This window comes from Zonotrichia albicollis, chromosome 27 (genome assembly GCF_047830755.1).
Source record: "Zonotrichia albicollis isolate bZonAlb1 chromosome 27, bZonAlb1.hap1, whole genome shotgun sequence".
NCBI classification, from domain to species: Eukaryota; Metazoa; Chordata; class Aves; order Passeriformes; family Passerellidae; genus Zonotrichia; species Zonotrichia albicollis.
The window spans coordinates 356,720-372,291 of record NC_133845.1 but is presented as its reverse complement, the minus strand read 5'-3'; the positions used below and the strand labels follow the sequence as shown (position 1 = coordinate 372,291).

The following is a 15,572-nucleotide window of genomic DNA, read 5'->3' as shown; positions in this document are numbered from 1 at the left end:
CCGCGCCGAGTGCCGGGCGGAGGGCGGCCCGGCTGCTGCCCTATCGATCCGGCCCCTCGCTTCTCCCCATCCCGCACCTTCAGGGACACGCTCCGCACTCCTCCTCTCCCTGCTGTGCCTGGAGAGGGCACCCCCGGCAGCGCCGCATCCCAGTGCCCCACATCCCTGCTGGCGTGGTCCCCTGGCAAGTGCGAGGGAGCCACCCCGGAGCACCCCAAAGTTTGGGTGTGTTTGCCCCTTGGGAGCCGCCAGCGGCCCAGGTGCACTCGGGTTGTTTTGAATGCAAACTTGACATCGCAGCGAGGGCGGCGGGGAACAACATATGCACAGTAAACAGGCAGACTGTCATATTGATTAACAGATGAGACCTCTATTATCGATCAGCTCTTGGCGAGAAAATTTATCACTTTTAATTTCACCGCTGCCAAATATTTCTGCCTGCGAGCCAGCCGTTACCGAGACAATTTAAAGGCAAAGGAATTCTCTTTCCAATGCATCTTGTGATGCCTCTCTCCCTGTCGCCTTCTCTGCCCACCTTTCCCCAGACCCCACCCTGACTGTGGGCTGGAGGGCTCGGTGGGGTAGGAAGGAGAGGGCAGAGGCAGTGTGGACCCCTGAAAATGGGCAGCACAGCATTCTGCGAGGCAGTGCCCTCACCTTGAGTCCTGCTCTGGAACATTTAGTTCCTCACAACAGATGAATCAAACCTTGAAATGGGGCCGTGGCTTTGTCCCACAATGCTGTTGGATATGGTGTGTCATTAATCTGGTTTCTTCTAGAAGCTACTTATCTGCTGCTGGGCATCCTGGGTTTTTCCTTGCCCAAACCAGCAGCACATTGATTGTAATTTTCTAAGAATTGCCCCAAATCCCACATCTCTTTCCAATAGTCTGAGATGCCTCTGAGCTTCTTGCTCAGTTGTTGCATTCCAGCCACATCCCTCATCAGGTGCATCTTTGGGTAGCAGCAACACCAGCCACGATGGGAAGGAACAGGAAACCAATTGCAATTGGATAAGTTGCAGTGCTAATGAAATGCATTGATATTGTAATGATTTTAAAAAATAATAATAATCTTTTCCTGGCAAGCAGCTCTGTATTTTGCTGTGATGTGCAAGGAACAGGAGCACAGGGCTGAATGAGGCACTGCTTTAGCTGGCTGCACAGGGGACACTGAGCATGAAACCCCTCCATGCACGGGAGTGTTAATGGCAGCAGCAGTGTGCAGGTGCATGCTCAGGTGTGCGTCCTTCTGTCCCTGGAGTAACACTGCTGTCCCTCTCTCTCCCCAGCGGGTGCCAAGGCCCTGGTCTGCGATCAGTGTGGCGCCCAGTTCTCGAAGGAAGACGCCCTGGAGACGCACCGGCAGACGCACACTGGTACGTGGCCTCCCCTTCCACCTTCACTTAGGTGCAGGCTCTAACATTTGGGCTGCCTTTGTCACCCTTTGCCCAAGAGAGAGCTGGACCTTCTGCAGTTCCTGCCTCTGTGCTGCCCAGGCAGCCCCAGCTCCTCCTACACTAAAGCACAGCCTAAGGCACCAGTTGGTGCAGTGCTGTTACAGCGCTGCTCAGCCTTAACATGGGAAACAATGACAGAACAAATGTGAGGTCGTTTGCCCCCTTTGCAAGCAAAGCTTGTTCCCGTCCAAACACCTCCCAGAAGTTGGTTTCTGCCATGTTTCTGCTCTGGCACTTCCCAACCCCTCAGTGATGCCACCATCAGGAACACAAGGATCTCTTCAGCCTCTTGCAAAAGCTGCCGTGCTTGGGAAAGGTTTGCCTGGGGGAATTCACAGCCGGGCAGACCCAGGTGGAGCCCTTCACCCTCCAAATCCAGACTGGAGCAGGACAGAGCGCCTGCTCCTCCTGTGCTATATTGGGAGCAGTTTAACTGAGCACAGGCTCATCTTTCAGTGCTGAAAGCCCTGATAGAAATGCCACTGGCAGTGAGTTTGTGCTCGGGGCTGGCACAGAGAACCCGCCCGACTTCACGCTGGGGGTGTGAGGACGGATGCAAAGTGCTGTGTCACCGGCTGCCACCAGGTCATGGAGCTGTGCTGGCCAAACACCACTCCATAAATCTTAAAGTACTTGCCCTCCCTGTCCATGCCCTTACAGCTGGAGGCTGGGTTTGGCCATTCCAGGTCTGTTTTGAAGCCCTCTATGCGTGGGCTGAGGAGACAGGCTGTGAAGGGCAGCCAGCACAGTGAGGGACTGGCTGCACAGGGCTGAGCAACCCAAGCCCAGGCAGGGGGGTCAAAGTGGCCAAGTAAAAAGCAAATCACAGCTAGCTCCCCCTTTCCTTCTATTTCCCAGACCCACTGAGCATCATGGGCTCACAAGTGGGAGCCCAGCCATGGAGCTGAATGATGCCTGCACCCCAAACCATCCTGCAGATGCAGAGCAGTTTGGCTAACAACCCTGACATTCCTGTAGGGATTGAACCTGCTTTGGCTGGTGAATCCTTGGGGCTGGATTGTGCCAAAGCTCAAAGATCAATGGGCAACCAGAGCAGGGGGACACAGTGACCCAAGGGGAGCTTGTCATTATTGCCTCCAGCTGCTTTGAATGATGGTAACACAAAGCCAGGCTGTTGTACATGTGCTGCATCAAGCACTGCTCATCTCCACAGCAGAAAACTAACACCCCACTTCCTGAGGCAAGGCAAAAAACAAGAATAAATTTAAAAAACAGTTCCTACTTGTAAGCACGGCGCTGGCAGGGCTGTGTGCAGCCCCATAGACACGGGGCTGAGACGCCCTCTCCGGGTGTGCACTGTCCTTGGCCCCCGTCCCGCTGCAATAGGAAAAGCAGCAACTGTTTTGGCTCATCTTCCAGAAGCACGGGCTTGGTGCTGGGGAAGAGAGCATGGAAAATTCCTTACCCTTCTCCTCAAATGTAGAGGAAAAAACAGAATGCATTGAGATGGCAGCCTGAGTAGCCCCAGGCAGCACCGCTGGGAGTCGGGATGCGCACACGAGCGGTGCTGGTGCTAACGGGCTTTGGGCTCGTGCCGACGTTTATAAATATCAGAGGTGACTCGTCTCGAGTTTCCTCCCGTGTGCCAAGGCAGTTAGCGCACGGCAGCCGGTGTCAGTCAGCAGGACAGCGCAGATTTACTCCTGACCCAGTTTCGCGTGGGCATGAGCAACACCCACTACAGAGCACGTTTGCATCAGCAAGTAGTTGGAGTTTTTGATTTGTGGGGTTGGCATGCCCCCAGCCGCGCCACTAAGGATGGAGCAGGACCCTTCACACTCCCTTGCCCCCATCCCCTGGGTGCATTCCCTTCCTACATCCCATACTCTCATCCTCATATCCCTCGTATCCTCTGTCCTGAGACACCGGTAGCAGAAAATAATTAATAAAACCAACATGTAACTGAAAATTGAAAAGCTCTATATCTCCCCCCCTTTTCTTCCCCCCTGGTTTTTTCTTTTGCTGGGATGTTGGTAGCGTTTTGATTTAATAGTTGGCCAAACACAAGGGTCTATTTTATTCAGAGTTTACAGGCCTCAGGGCTGTTATTCCTCCAAATTTAATAGCATTGAAATTGCAGGGTTGGCGATAATTTGCCTATCACTTTCTGCTCTCCCATTGATGTTTATTGTCAGCGGGATGGAATCTCAATCCGATTCACTTAGATAACATGTCTGTTAAACATTTAGATAATTGTGCCATCATTAACTTGTCACATTATTTTAGAGATTCAAAACAGTCGTGCAGTATAAGCGGAGGTACAAAGGGAGAAAGATCTGGCGCGTGAGAGCAGGAACCCGGGAGCAGAGGTGGCAGGATGCCCCCGCGCTGTCTCCCATGGCAAGCGTTGCTCAACGACCGCACGGGGATTTTTAAAAATTTTTAAATTATTTTTGCTTTTTATGCCAGTGCTCTTGGTGTTTTTCCATAGAAGAGCATCCCAGCAACCCCATAACTGTCTTGGGTTTGCCAAGGAATGCGTGGGAGCCCGGAGGAGGTGGAGGGGGCATTGCGCCGGAGCTGCACTGTCACACGGGCACGCACCACCCCTGTTCTTGGCAAATGTACATCGAGTCAAATTTATTACATATTTGTCTTATCTCCTCACATTTGCTTTGCTTTCTCTGTCTCAAAATGGTTCCAGCCCAAAACCTTGCAGTGATGCTGCAGATGTATGGCACACTGCTACTTCCAGTGTGGAAATGACAGATTTTGAGCAAGTGGAACACAACACGTGAGTTTGGTGATGTGAGCTATAAATCACACTGAAAAACAAATTCTGTTTGCCTCACACTCGGTGTGGCACCATGATTAATGGTCAGGCCAGCGCTTCACTGGGATGCTGGCATGACTCTGCCAGTGGCTGGGGCTTGTCTCAGTGGTGCCACTGGCCACCAACAGCCATCTGCAATGTCCCTGCTCCAGCAGCAGATTTGGGAGATGTTGTTTGTGGCTTGTCCTGCTGCATCCTCTTCCACAGTTTGATCAAAGCAATGGCACAAGCAGCCAGCACAAGCAGCTGGCACACTTCCTTACCAAAACCAGCCTGGCATCTTCCTGGGCTGCCTGTGCCTTTCTGTTACTGTTTCGCAGGACTCAGGAGGGTTTTCTGAGAGCAACCCAATGAGACTTTGGGGGGAAATGCCTCTGGATCGTGCTTTTTCTCCATAGCTAGAGATAACGCACTGTAGCATTAAGTATGCTTAGAGGTAATTATCCCTGCGCAGCCCCGGCGGGGGAGGCTGTGCTGGCGATGCCGTGTGCGGCGGACAGTCGATGCTTCGCACATTTTCTCTTGGTGCAAGAGTGGATTCTGGACGCTCAGGTGCCGGCCCCAGCTCACAGAGGGTCTGGGGGCAGTGGGTCCTAGGGGTGCAGCACAGAGCCCCTTTGTCTGACAGTAATGTCCTGTGACAGCACTTGAAATCTGAGTCCTGGCGCGCATTCCTGCAGCCGGGAATCTCCCTGCCTCCCAAACCACGGCTGCCCTTGTCACTTTGACAGCAAATGGCAGCAAGAGGTCCCTGTGCTCCTGGGTGCACACATGGGGAAATGTGATGAGGCCAGGCATCGTGCAAGCTGGTGGATTCACCAAAAGCAGCGAGGAGGTGGGAGCGTGGCGGAGCCGTGCAGCCACGATGGCATCGGGGCCAATGGTCTGCCTTTAATTTTCCTGTGCAAATACTATTTAAAGCACGATGAGAAAAGCCCTCTCACTAAGCTACGGAGAAATCTTTCTTGTCCTTTAATTCTAGATGAAGGGGATTAGTGTGAACATATTTAACCTCTGACCCATGGACAAAAGCATTATCAAATTTAGTTGCCAAGTGGCTCCCCATTTAACCAAACCAGTGCAGTATCACTGCAAGATTTTTCCCTCCCTCCCTTGAAAGCTTTAACATCTATTGTTGCCCTGGAGCACCGGAGGGCCTTGGCTTGGCTGCCTTCCTTTGCTGGCATTCAGGGTGCTGGTCAGAGCCCCATAGGGGAACACAGCATGACATGGTACTCACTGCTAGAACCCACGAAGGCTTCACAAAGCCAGCCTCCCAAAAAGAAAAGCCTTCTGTAAATGGGGCTGGTTTCTCCCTGGTTTCTGCATGCCCAACTCAGTGCTGGCCGTGTGCTGGTGGTGGCACAGAGGATGATTGGCCATCTCTCCAGAGCACAGAGAGGGGTCTCTGTCCCCCTCTGCTCTGGAGCACAAGGGATCAGCTATGGCAAGCTTGAGGATGCTCAGCATTTCCATGCTGGGCTTTATAAAAGCGGGATGAAGCACGGTCTGAGAGGCGGCCGGGGTCTCCTGGTCCAGCAGAGGAATGCCGAGAGGGGCCTCCCGTCAGGAGCCGGTGTCCGTTTACAGTGCATCTCTCATAAACCCGGCGGCGGGGGCGAGGGCAGGGGGACTGGCCCTCCTGGTATGTGATTGATTATCTGGTATTTATGCCATTGAGGACTTTTCAGCGGCTCGGGGTCAGGGGGTCATCTCATGTGTCTTGCTGCAAATCCGCTTCCTTTTGTACAGTGCGGGCTGGGTGAGCAGACACACAAAAACAGCTTTTTCTTTTCCTTGGGAAAAAGGGGAGGGGGGCGGGCTGGTGTCAATGAATTTTTTTTTTCAGCCTTTCCTGAATAGTGTCCTTTTTAATTCCAAAGAACTTTTAATTAAAAGTAGCAGGAAAGTTCATCTCGACAAGGTTTAACTTACCTTAGCAGTTACTTTTGTCCCCCAGGATTCGCGTCTCCCCGCTGTACAAAAACCCCCAACAACTGGGGGCCAGGCCGCGCTCGGTGCCGCTCCACATCTCCCTGGCTTTGCCGATGGGGCCTTTTCATCTTTTCTCTTTTTTTAATGATGGGGGTGCAGGAATAATAAGCAGATGCTGCGAGTCCCGGCTTTGTGCCTCACGGCAGCCGGTCGCTCCAGTGGCCAGGCTCTGCCAGGCAGCCGCCTCAGCACCAAAAAGGTCATTTTGTTGTTGGGGTGTGATGCAGGGCTTCGTGACAGCTCCGTGGGACTGGAGGGTGCCAGGATGGTGCCACCTTGAGCAGGAGAGATGCACGAGTGGAATGGACTGGCAGTGGGCAGGTGGTGCCCTCTGCCAGGTGGGATGATGGCAGTGGTGATGGTGATAGTGGTCTCCATGGAAAGACCCCTTGGTCTCCTCACCAAAACTCTTTTTTTGGGACATGGAGCAGTTTCAGTTAAGCAATAGTTCAGAAGTAGTGGGGGAGAGCTCAGGGTTTTCAGCAGAAAGTCAGATTGTTTTGTCAGCTGATTTCAGTCCAATTTCCAACTGGGAAGAGGAAATCTGTGAAGCTGGTGCAGTGATGACAAGAATGTGTGACAGCTTCCATCTGACGCAGTGGCCAGAAATGCCACCGTGATTTGCCCCAGAGAAACTGGTTCTCAGGAAGGCCAGAGGTGTCCCAGTGCACAGCTTCCTTGGGAATAGCAAGGTTGAATCTGGCATTCTCCAGAATGGTGTGAGCTTAGGGGAAAGCAGCACAAAAGGGAGGTGTTGCACATAGATGTTCAGATACCAGGTTACTGCATTTGGCCAGGTGATGTGTTTTGCCAGGAAAGGGGGCAGTTTTCTATCGGTACCTTTAGGGCTGGAACAACTGAGTGATGGTTTTTGCCAAGGATGATCATGAGTCTACCTGAACGGGTTTAATATGTGTTGATATATTTTGATAGATATTCAGTACAATAAAAAGGCTTTGGGGTTACTACTTTGCTGGGAGTATGTGCCTCCAGCTTTGGCCAGAAGGCTTTAGGGACTGCAAATGACTTCAAACAACTGTTTTGGCCTGAAAAAATGGAAATTGGGCTGGAGAGCACAGCACACCATAGGTGTGAAGTGTCCACATTGCAATCCCAGGCTAGAAGCATTAAAAGCTCAGGAGCTTCCCACCTCCCCCAGCCAGGAGGTGGAAATGCAATAAAAAGGATTGGCCCTTAAAAGCTCCCTCTGCCAGGCTTGCATAGCACTCAGTTTCTTCGGGAAGAAGAGGAAACACTGCTAAGGCTCTGTCAGTGTGGGCTGGGGTGATGCTGAACACATCCCTTCCTCCCAAGCCTGGGGACCCCATTCAGGGAGTAGCCCAGGGAGCAGAGGCAGCACTTTCCAGTGCTGGAAGAAGGGGTTAGGCATGCAGCGCTCCCGGGTGGCTTGTTCTGGGGACAGGGGTGTGTCTGGACCAGTGCTGTCCCCCAAGGGTATCCCGCACAGGCCTGGGGCTGCCCGTATCCCTTGGGTTGCACCTCCATGGTGCGCTCAGCACCCTGCCCTGGAGATGAGGACGCGCTGCTGTCCCCCAGGGCAGCTGATCCCATACCCTCCCAGAAGCGCTTTCCCGCTGCAGGCCCCGTTTGGGCCCACAGGCAGCGCGGAGCTTCGCCCGCGCGGGTCCAGCTGCCGCCGTGATTGACGCAAAGCCAGTCTATAAATAAAGTCTTTCTCTCCTCTCATAAAGACTTTGCGGTTTAGTTTGCTTTCAAGGTCAAGATCAGACCTTTCTAAATAAACACATATCAAAGGATCATTAGCGGAGCAGCACTGTTAAATTGAGATATTAACTTCTGTCAGCCGCGCGTTTCCTTTTTGTTCTGTAACTCGCGACTGCAGCGGGATTTTATTATTTTGGCCCTAGGCAGTAGCATCTGGCTTCTGTAGAGACTGTAAAAATTAAAAAGCAACACAAATCATTGCGAGAGAAAAGCAGTAAATTCAATGATAAGAATTTAAAATTAAGATGTTTCGGCGCTTTTATATTCTGCAAAACATGAAACGAATGAGTTGTGTGCCTGTTGCCATAAAGCCACCGCCACTAATCGTCGCCGGGCTCCTTCCCTCCCCGCACGTGCCCCCGTAATGACTGTGCCTGAGCAATGGCAGCAAACGCGGTGAGGGAAGGTGGTGATGATGGCAATGGGGACAGTGATGGAGATGGAGGGTGGTGGGGAGGGCACAACTGGGCATGGGGGAGCAACGGGCCACCAAAAGGGAGGTGAGAGGGGGATGCTCTTGTCCCACCCTGCTCAAAGGAAGAGAGAGGTCAAGCTACGAGGGTGTGACTAATGAGCCAGTTCACAAGGATACGGGACCACATTGTCCCCCAGGTCCAGATGGCCCCTGGAATAAATCACCCCCAGCAGGCATGAGCTGCCCGTGCCAGAGCTGCAGCTCAGGGCCTGGCACGCATTGCCCAGGCTGCTGCGGGCACCAGCACCCCATACGTCCTCCATGTGCATCCTGCCTGGGCTGTGGAGAGAACAGGAGTGTGGCTGGGTGGGAAGCAGCCCTGTGCATCACTGCAGGAGCAAAAAGTGAGGCATTTCTTTTGGGGGATTTGTTAATCCCCTGTGCTTGCAAGGTCAATGTTGTACGACTACTCTGAAACACCAGTTTTCCTCAGTGTTTGTGAAAGGGTGAGCTGGCATGGAGGCAGCAGGCAGTGCCAGAAGCTTGGCCTGGCCTCCTGTTGCAGTGGAGTGTCCACATCCAGCCCAGGAGGAAAACCAGCAGGGGCAGGAGAGCAGGCAGCGTCAACTGCTTTTTAAGAATTAATTTTCCGTAGTCGGTTAAAGTTGGGAAGAAAGCTGTGCTATCTCTAAGTAAATAATAATAATCAAACAAATGCCCCCTTGGGAGAGGTTGCCTTCCATAAAGATGTTAATTAGCACAGAAGCTGAGCTGGCTGAGCTGTGGAGTCCAGAGGCAGGCTTTGAAACTGGGATGATTTGGTGACTCTGGTACAAAATGCACACATTTCCTGTGTTTATCTTATGGGGGTTTTCCCCCCTTTCTCCAGTGACCCATGAAGGTTGTAGGGGCTGTTTGACTCAGCACAGTAATGAATGCCATCACCTCTCAAATAGCACTGGAGTGGGTGGCACCACACAACACGGCTCTGCACAACACCCCTACATCCAGGCTGGCATCTGCAGGTGTTGTGTCCCAACAGCAGCATTCAGGGAGGGCTCCTTTGCACCTGCCTGTGGGTGCACTTCGGTGCTGCCACCAAAAACACCGCTTTGGGTTTCATAATCATCCTGAAAACAGAATCCAAAACTGGGCTGATTTTCTTACCCTGCACATGAATCCACCATCATCCTGGGGCAACATCCCATGAGTCCTGCAGCCTCAGTGCTGGTGCTACCCAGGCCTGTGCTGGTGCCTGCTTTTCAACTCAGTGACAGCAGGATGTGCACCGTGTTCCCAGGGTCCCTTGTGGAAAGCTGAGCTGGGCACCTTCAGGCTGTCCTTCAGGCCAGCTCTGCCTGAGCTTGGGTGCTGGAGCTGTGAGAGGATGCTCCAGGCAATGGGCCCCTTGCAGCCCTGTTGCCTCTGCCAGCCTTCCTGTGGGCAGGGCTGGGGGGAGGGTTCTGTGCCCCTCTGTGGCCCCCACTGCCAGTGGCACCCTCGTCCCCAGTGCTGCTGTTCCTGCAGCTCCCCTGCAGCAGCAGCCAGCAGCGTTGGCTGGGAGGTAGGGGCTGGTAGAGAGCCTTTGACATGCTAACAAAAACCATCAGATGTCCCTGAAATCTCATCTCACGAGTGCCAGCAGCCTTTGGGCTCCTGCTTTGCATGGCCAGGATGTTTCGGAGCCGCTCGCCTTTGTTGTAAGGACAGCAGCAGTGTCAGGTCACCTCTGGCACATGAACCATGTGAGGTATGATGTTAAGCATGAACAGTGACAGAGGGAGCCTTGTGGAAGATCCTGAATTATAGGACCTGAGGTGAGGGTTTGGAGGTTTCAGGGTGCATGAGGCAGCAACAGGCTCTGTCAGCATCCTTAGACATGAGCATGCTCATGCCCGTGATAATGCTAGAGCCTTCCCAGTGTGCCCCTCCACAGCCTTTCATTCCATGCTCCTAATTATTTCAGCAGTGGATGGATCTGCTCATTTTTCAAGTCTGATAACATGGGTCTGAGGGCAGGCAGGGAAAGATGGCAGCGTTATGAAGAGGACTCAGGGAGGGGCAGTTTGGTTTGCAGTCTCGATGTTGGTGCCACGAGCCTGGGGACTGCCAGCCCCGTGCTGCCACCCTGCTGGGGCTCAGTGGGGATGATGGCTTCACCAGCATGGTGGCATCACTCCCTTTGTCCCCCCTGCGCTGCTGCCACAGCATCCCCGAGTCACCCCATTCCCAGGCACACAGCAGGTCTGGGCTTGGCACTGCTGCCAGGGGCTCTGGGGGGCCAGCACACGCACGCGTGCTCCAGCATGGGGGGAAAAACTTGAAGTCAAATGTCTGAAAGTCAGATCCCTTTTTAGTATGAATTTGCTGTATCTCATTCTAAGCACTAATTCCAATTTAATTGCAAGTGGCCTGAAGCCTCTTCAATAGGAGTAACAAATGGTTTGATTTTGTAAACTTCATCAGACTGCATTTTAAATGCGACACACTAGCCCGGCTCGAATGCCAATGAAGCACTGAAGTAGCTCTCTGTTTACTAATTATCCGTTTTTACTTCAAGCCACGCTGGCTGGCTTGTCTGATTAAATCGGATTTGTGGGATAGAGAACAGCTAGCAGAGTTTTCTCTATAGTAAACGAGATTGAAACTATGGCCCGCCTGGCTGCACACTGTAAATTATATTTCCTTTTAAAGGGGACGTGTCGCCTTTCTCCTGCAGTGCACCTCCCGCATCCATAAACTCCACCAGGGCCCGGTGCGAGGCAGACCCACCCCGCCGTGTCTCCCTGAGCCGAGCCACGCCGGTTTTTAGCCGGATTCCTGCTCCGCAGAGGCGGCGGTGGGGGCGGCGCTGCAGCATCCCTCGCCGTGGCTCGGACGGACGGGGCGCGCTGTCACACGGCGCGTCCTGCTCGTCATCACGTCCCTGCCGGCTGCGCTGCTTGGGGACCGAGCTGCTGGAGAGCAGGGATGTGCATCTCCGGCCTTGCAGCCATAGGGTTTTCCCTCCCTCCATCAAGCATCCCCCACTAAAAATCAGTTTTGGGACCACTTTGACCCAAAGACCCTGCGAGATGTGGCCAGCACGCTTACCAAGAGAGCGTCTAACGCCCAAATCGCTCCAGCTTCCACCTTGGAACCCTGTGGCAGTGCTAACAGCTGCCCCACTGGTGGCTTTCAGCTGCTGGCTCTGGCAGGGACACAGAAACTGGGGATGGTGGGCAGAGGTGGCAGCTGAACGCAGCGTGCGGGGCTGTGCCTAAACCTTCCCAGTTGCTAAGACTTCAATTCTGCGAGCTTGACCTACGCCGCCCCCTCCCTCGGTATCTATCTTTGTGCCCAGGGGCTTTTTATATTTTAATTTGCTTTTGAACGTCCTGCAAAATTAATGGCGTGCTCGGGGCCATTGTGCTGTGTACAGTAGAGGGACGGGCCCTCGGCGCCCGCCGAGAGCCAGCGCGTTTCCCGGGGAATGAATTGCTCGCCCGCCTTCACCCCTTTTAATTGTTGACAGTAAAAAGCGTTTAAATGCTGCTTAATTTGTAATCATCTTCCTGCAAAAAGGGGAGAAACCATTAAAATGTCAGGGAAATGAATAAATCCGTCTCTCACTGATTTGGGGCGGCAGCATTTCTTTATCAGGGGTGATTTTTCTTCCAATGGCTGAGGGCTGGCTCGGGGCTTCTGTGGCTGGAGCCCAGGCATGCACTCTCGACAGGACGCAGGGCTGAGTCCTGTGGCACGCAGTGTGGCACCCTCTCCAGAGTTTTGCCGTTTTTCTCCACTCCCCATCCTTCCTCCAGAGGTGTGACACAGTTGGCATGTAGCCTAAAGAAAGCCAAGCACCTTGGAGGCCGGCAGGGGGACGGTACCCAGCAGTGGTGCCTGCCGCGCCCCTCAGCTGCTGGAGAAAGTCACCTGCGGAGCCTCAGGGCAGGGAACAAGCGCTGCCTGAGCCCCGTGTCCCACCGCGGGGCTCGGGGCTGGGATGCGGGGCCACCTCCCAGTGCTCCACCTCTGCGCCCGGCCGGTGTCAGCCTTTGTGTCACGCAGATGCTCTGCTCTCAGAGCTCAACTGGAAACGTGCGTCTTCGCAGGCCCTGCCAGTACACGCTGACCTCCCAGTCCGGGGTGTTTATTTACTGATACATTACTTGAGGAAGAAAAAGAAGAGGAGAAATCAACCTGGCCTTTTGCAGGTCTCAGGAAGCAGCACCTGGGGGATGCCCGGCTCCAGCGAGCAGCCCTGTCCCCCATGCGTGCACGAGGCAGCTCGTCCCCATCGCTGTGGCTGCTGGAGTCAGCCCATTTTTATTTTTTTTCAAGCGGGGGCCAATTAGTTTCACAAATGAGGGCCCTGCGGTGCCAGGGAGGATTTGTTACGGCCCCGCGCGCCGGCCCGGCGGCATTGTCCTGCCCTCCGCCCCCACGGGAGCCCATTGTCCCCGGCCCCAGCGGGGGCTGCTGGCGGCAGATTTATCGGGGCCGGCGTCCCGCCGGCCGGGGCCTCCGCTCCGCAGCTGGCCGCGGCGCTGGGGGCTCAGCCCCGGGGACCTTTGACCCGTCCTGCTGTCACCGCCGGGGCCGCCGAGGGCCGCGGGGCCACATACCTCTTGGGATTTGCTGCGCGCTGCCCGTTCGGGGCTGCCTGCTTTTTTTTTTTTTTTTTTGCTTTTTTTTTTTCCTTTTGGTTTTTTTAAATTTTTTTTTTTTTTTTTTTTTGTCTCGGGAGCGTTTTGTCCGCAGCTGTGTGGGGGGCACATGAGCCCACAACCCCCCGGGATAAATCCCTGCTGAGGGAGAAAGGCAGCTCCCATGCGGGGCCACCTCTCTGGCTGCTTTTATTCCCATTTCACTGGGGATTTTTTCAGATTTCAGAGCATTTTAGGGTAGCCCAGTGCAAGGCTGAGATTGAGCATCTCCCTAGGCAGCCTCTGCGTCCCCAGCAGGGCAGAGCTGACCACGAGGTGCCACCACACCTGGGTGGGTGATGGCACGATGCCAGAGCAGGTGATGTGTGAACCAGGATGCCCTCCGGGATGCCCGTTGCCCGTGGCTCCCAAGCTGGAGGTGTGGGTCTGCCCAGGAGCGTCCTTCCCTGTCCCCTGCCTGCGTGCCGCTGACAGTGCTGCTGCCCATCGTGTCCCTGCCCCGTGGTGCTGCGGTCCTGGTGGTGTCCCTGGGGTTGGTTTTGGTAGTGTGGCAAGCAGCCCTCTGCCCCTGCTGTTCCTGAAGGCTGCACAGATTTGTTGGTTACCTTGAACATCTTGTGCTGCTAATGAATTGCTAATACAATTTTCTAGCTAATTTTATTTCCATAGTCCTCACATTTTAATGTCTCCAAAAAGCGAGCATTTATTTGCTTAATCTCCCTGTGTAATACAATTTGCAGTGACTCACAGTTCTGAACAATCAGCTATGCATAAGCGAAAACAAACTGTTTAGGGCTAGAGGTCTGAGGTGTTTATGGACGGGGTACAAGCACCTGGCTTGGGGTTTTGTCCCTATTGCATTGCTGCAGCCAGGTTTGTACCCAAGAGTGATGGTATGGAGCTTGGATCTGCCTTGGGGCTCAGGGCCACATGCAGCACAAGGGGTGGGCACGTCCCCCTCTCACATCCTGCCTGCTCCCCAGGGCAGCGTCATGGGGTGCTTTTTGGGGTTCCCTTTCCCTTGGGCATCACGAGGTCTGAGCTCAGCAGCTCTCAGAGGTGTGTGGGGATGCTGCGATCACCCAACAGCTGCCTTGTGTTTGGGCGTCCCTCGGCATCGCCAGGGCTCCCAGCTGCCTCCAGTGCAACGCGAGCAACTTCTCCCCTTCGTCTCTTTCCCTCATTGGGCCAGTGTCAGCAGGCTCGCGGTGGCCAGGGACTCCCAATGGCAGCTCTTGGGGTCCCTTCTGCTGCCCGAGCATCCCTGCTGCCACGGGGGAGTGGGACCCCCCCACAGTGGGGTGGTGGGCCAGGGGTGCCAGGCAGTGCCTAAGCAGGGTCTCTCCTCTCGCACAGGTACCGACATGGCTGTTTTCTGCCTGCTGTGCGGCAAGCGGTTCCAGACGCAGAGCGCCCTGCAGCAGCACATGGAGGTGCACGCCGGGGTGCGCAGCTACATCTGCAGCGAGTGCAACCGCACCTTCCCCAGCCACACCGCGCTCAAGAGGCACCTGCGCTCCCACACAGGTACGGCAGGGGACTCGGGCTGGGGCAGCCGGGAAGCGCTCCTTCCCCACGCCTTGAAAGGAAATAGGGGGAAGAGAGGTGGTTTGTGTTTAAAAAGCATGGAGGTGCCTGAAGTGGCTTGGATTTGAAAAACAAAACAGAAAAAAAAAAAAAAAAGCTGTGTGTAATAAGTTGATCTGGTCTGAGGTGGCACGTGACCTTCTTAGGGGGTGTGCGATCATATCCGCCTCATCAGCTTACGGCGGTAGATGCACATAATCAGCTGGTGCTCAGCCCTAATGGGATTAGGGCGACCTGCGCTACGTGTAGCTGGTGCTGCCGTGGCCCCACTGGGGCAGGGCTGGGCTGCAGGATTGCCGAGCGGGAGAGCCCGGCTTGGCCGCCTTACGCCGTGTCCTCAAAGCGCCCGCGCTGTGTCCTCAGCTCCTCCGACAGCATCCCTGGGCAGCTCCGTGGTCCTGGCCACATCGCCAGCACCGTCACTCGGGGCCAGTCACAAAACAGCCCTGAAAGAGCTGGCTCCTGGGGGATGAGCAGGACCGTGCAGGATCACAGCCAGTGCCACAGATCTTCACAGCTGCCTGCGTGAAGCACTACTCACCCATCCTTTGCCCGCACAAGTGCAAGGCTCATGTGCCCTCCTTGACACCACTGTTGTTGCTGACAGGGAACAAAATGTATCCTGAGGAGGGATGCTCCTTTTCTTTCTCTTGTCAGGCAGGGGCCATGCACACAATCTCCAAAAGGGATGTAAAGGTGGCTGCTGGGGGTTGTGCAGGTGGTGTCACAGAGGGTCGCTCTGCGCAGCCTGTGGCTGGCAGCTGCCAGACCCACACGTGGGCTAGGGGTCCCGATGTGGAAATGGGAATCCTGTGTCGATGATAAGCATGTTAATGCTGAGTGCTGGAGCTATTTATAGCCAGTAATCCGGTGACCTGGGCTGCGGGTCGGGCTGCGCGTGTCCCACCCCAACCTCTGCTGCTT

At 54.5% G+C, this 15,572-nt stretch overlaps 1 protein-coding gene across 5 annotated transcripts in view; it reads left to right on the top strand.

Moving 5' to 3' along the window:
* The window catches only part of ZBTB16 (zinc finger and BTB domain containing 16), a 54,202-nt gene that overhangs the window by 34,519 nt on the left and 4,111 nt on the right, over positions 1 to 15,572 (top strand). For all 5 annotated transcript variants that reach the window (XM_074527857.1, XM_074527859.1, XM_074527858.1 and 2 more), the window contains exons 4-5: positions 1,292 to 1,378; positions 14,418 to 14,588. In XM_074527857.1, the coding sequence (XP_074383958.1) occupies positions 1,292 to 1,378; positions 14,418 to 14,588 (258 nt within the window). The remainder of the gene's footprint in view (positions 1 to 1,291; positions 1,379 to 14,417; positions 14,589 to 15,572) is intronic.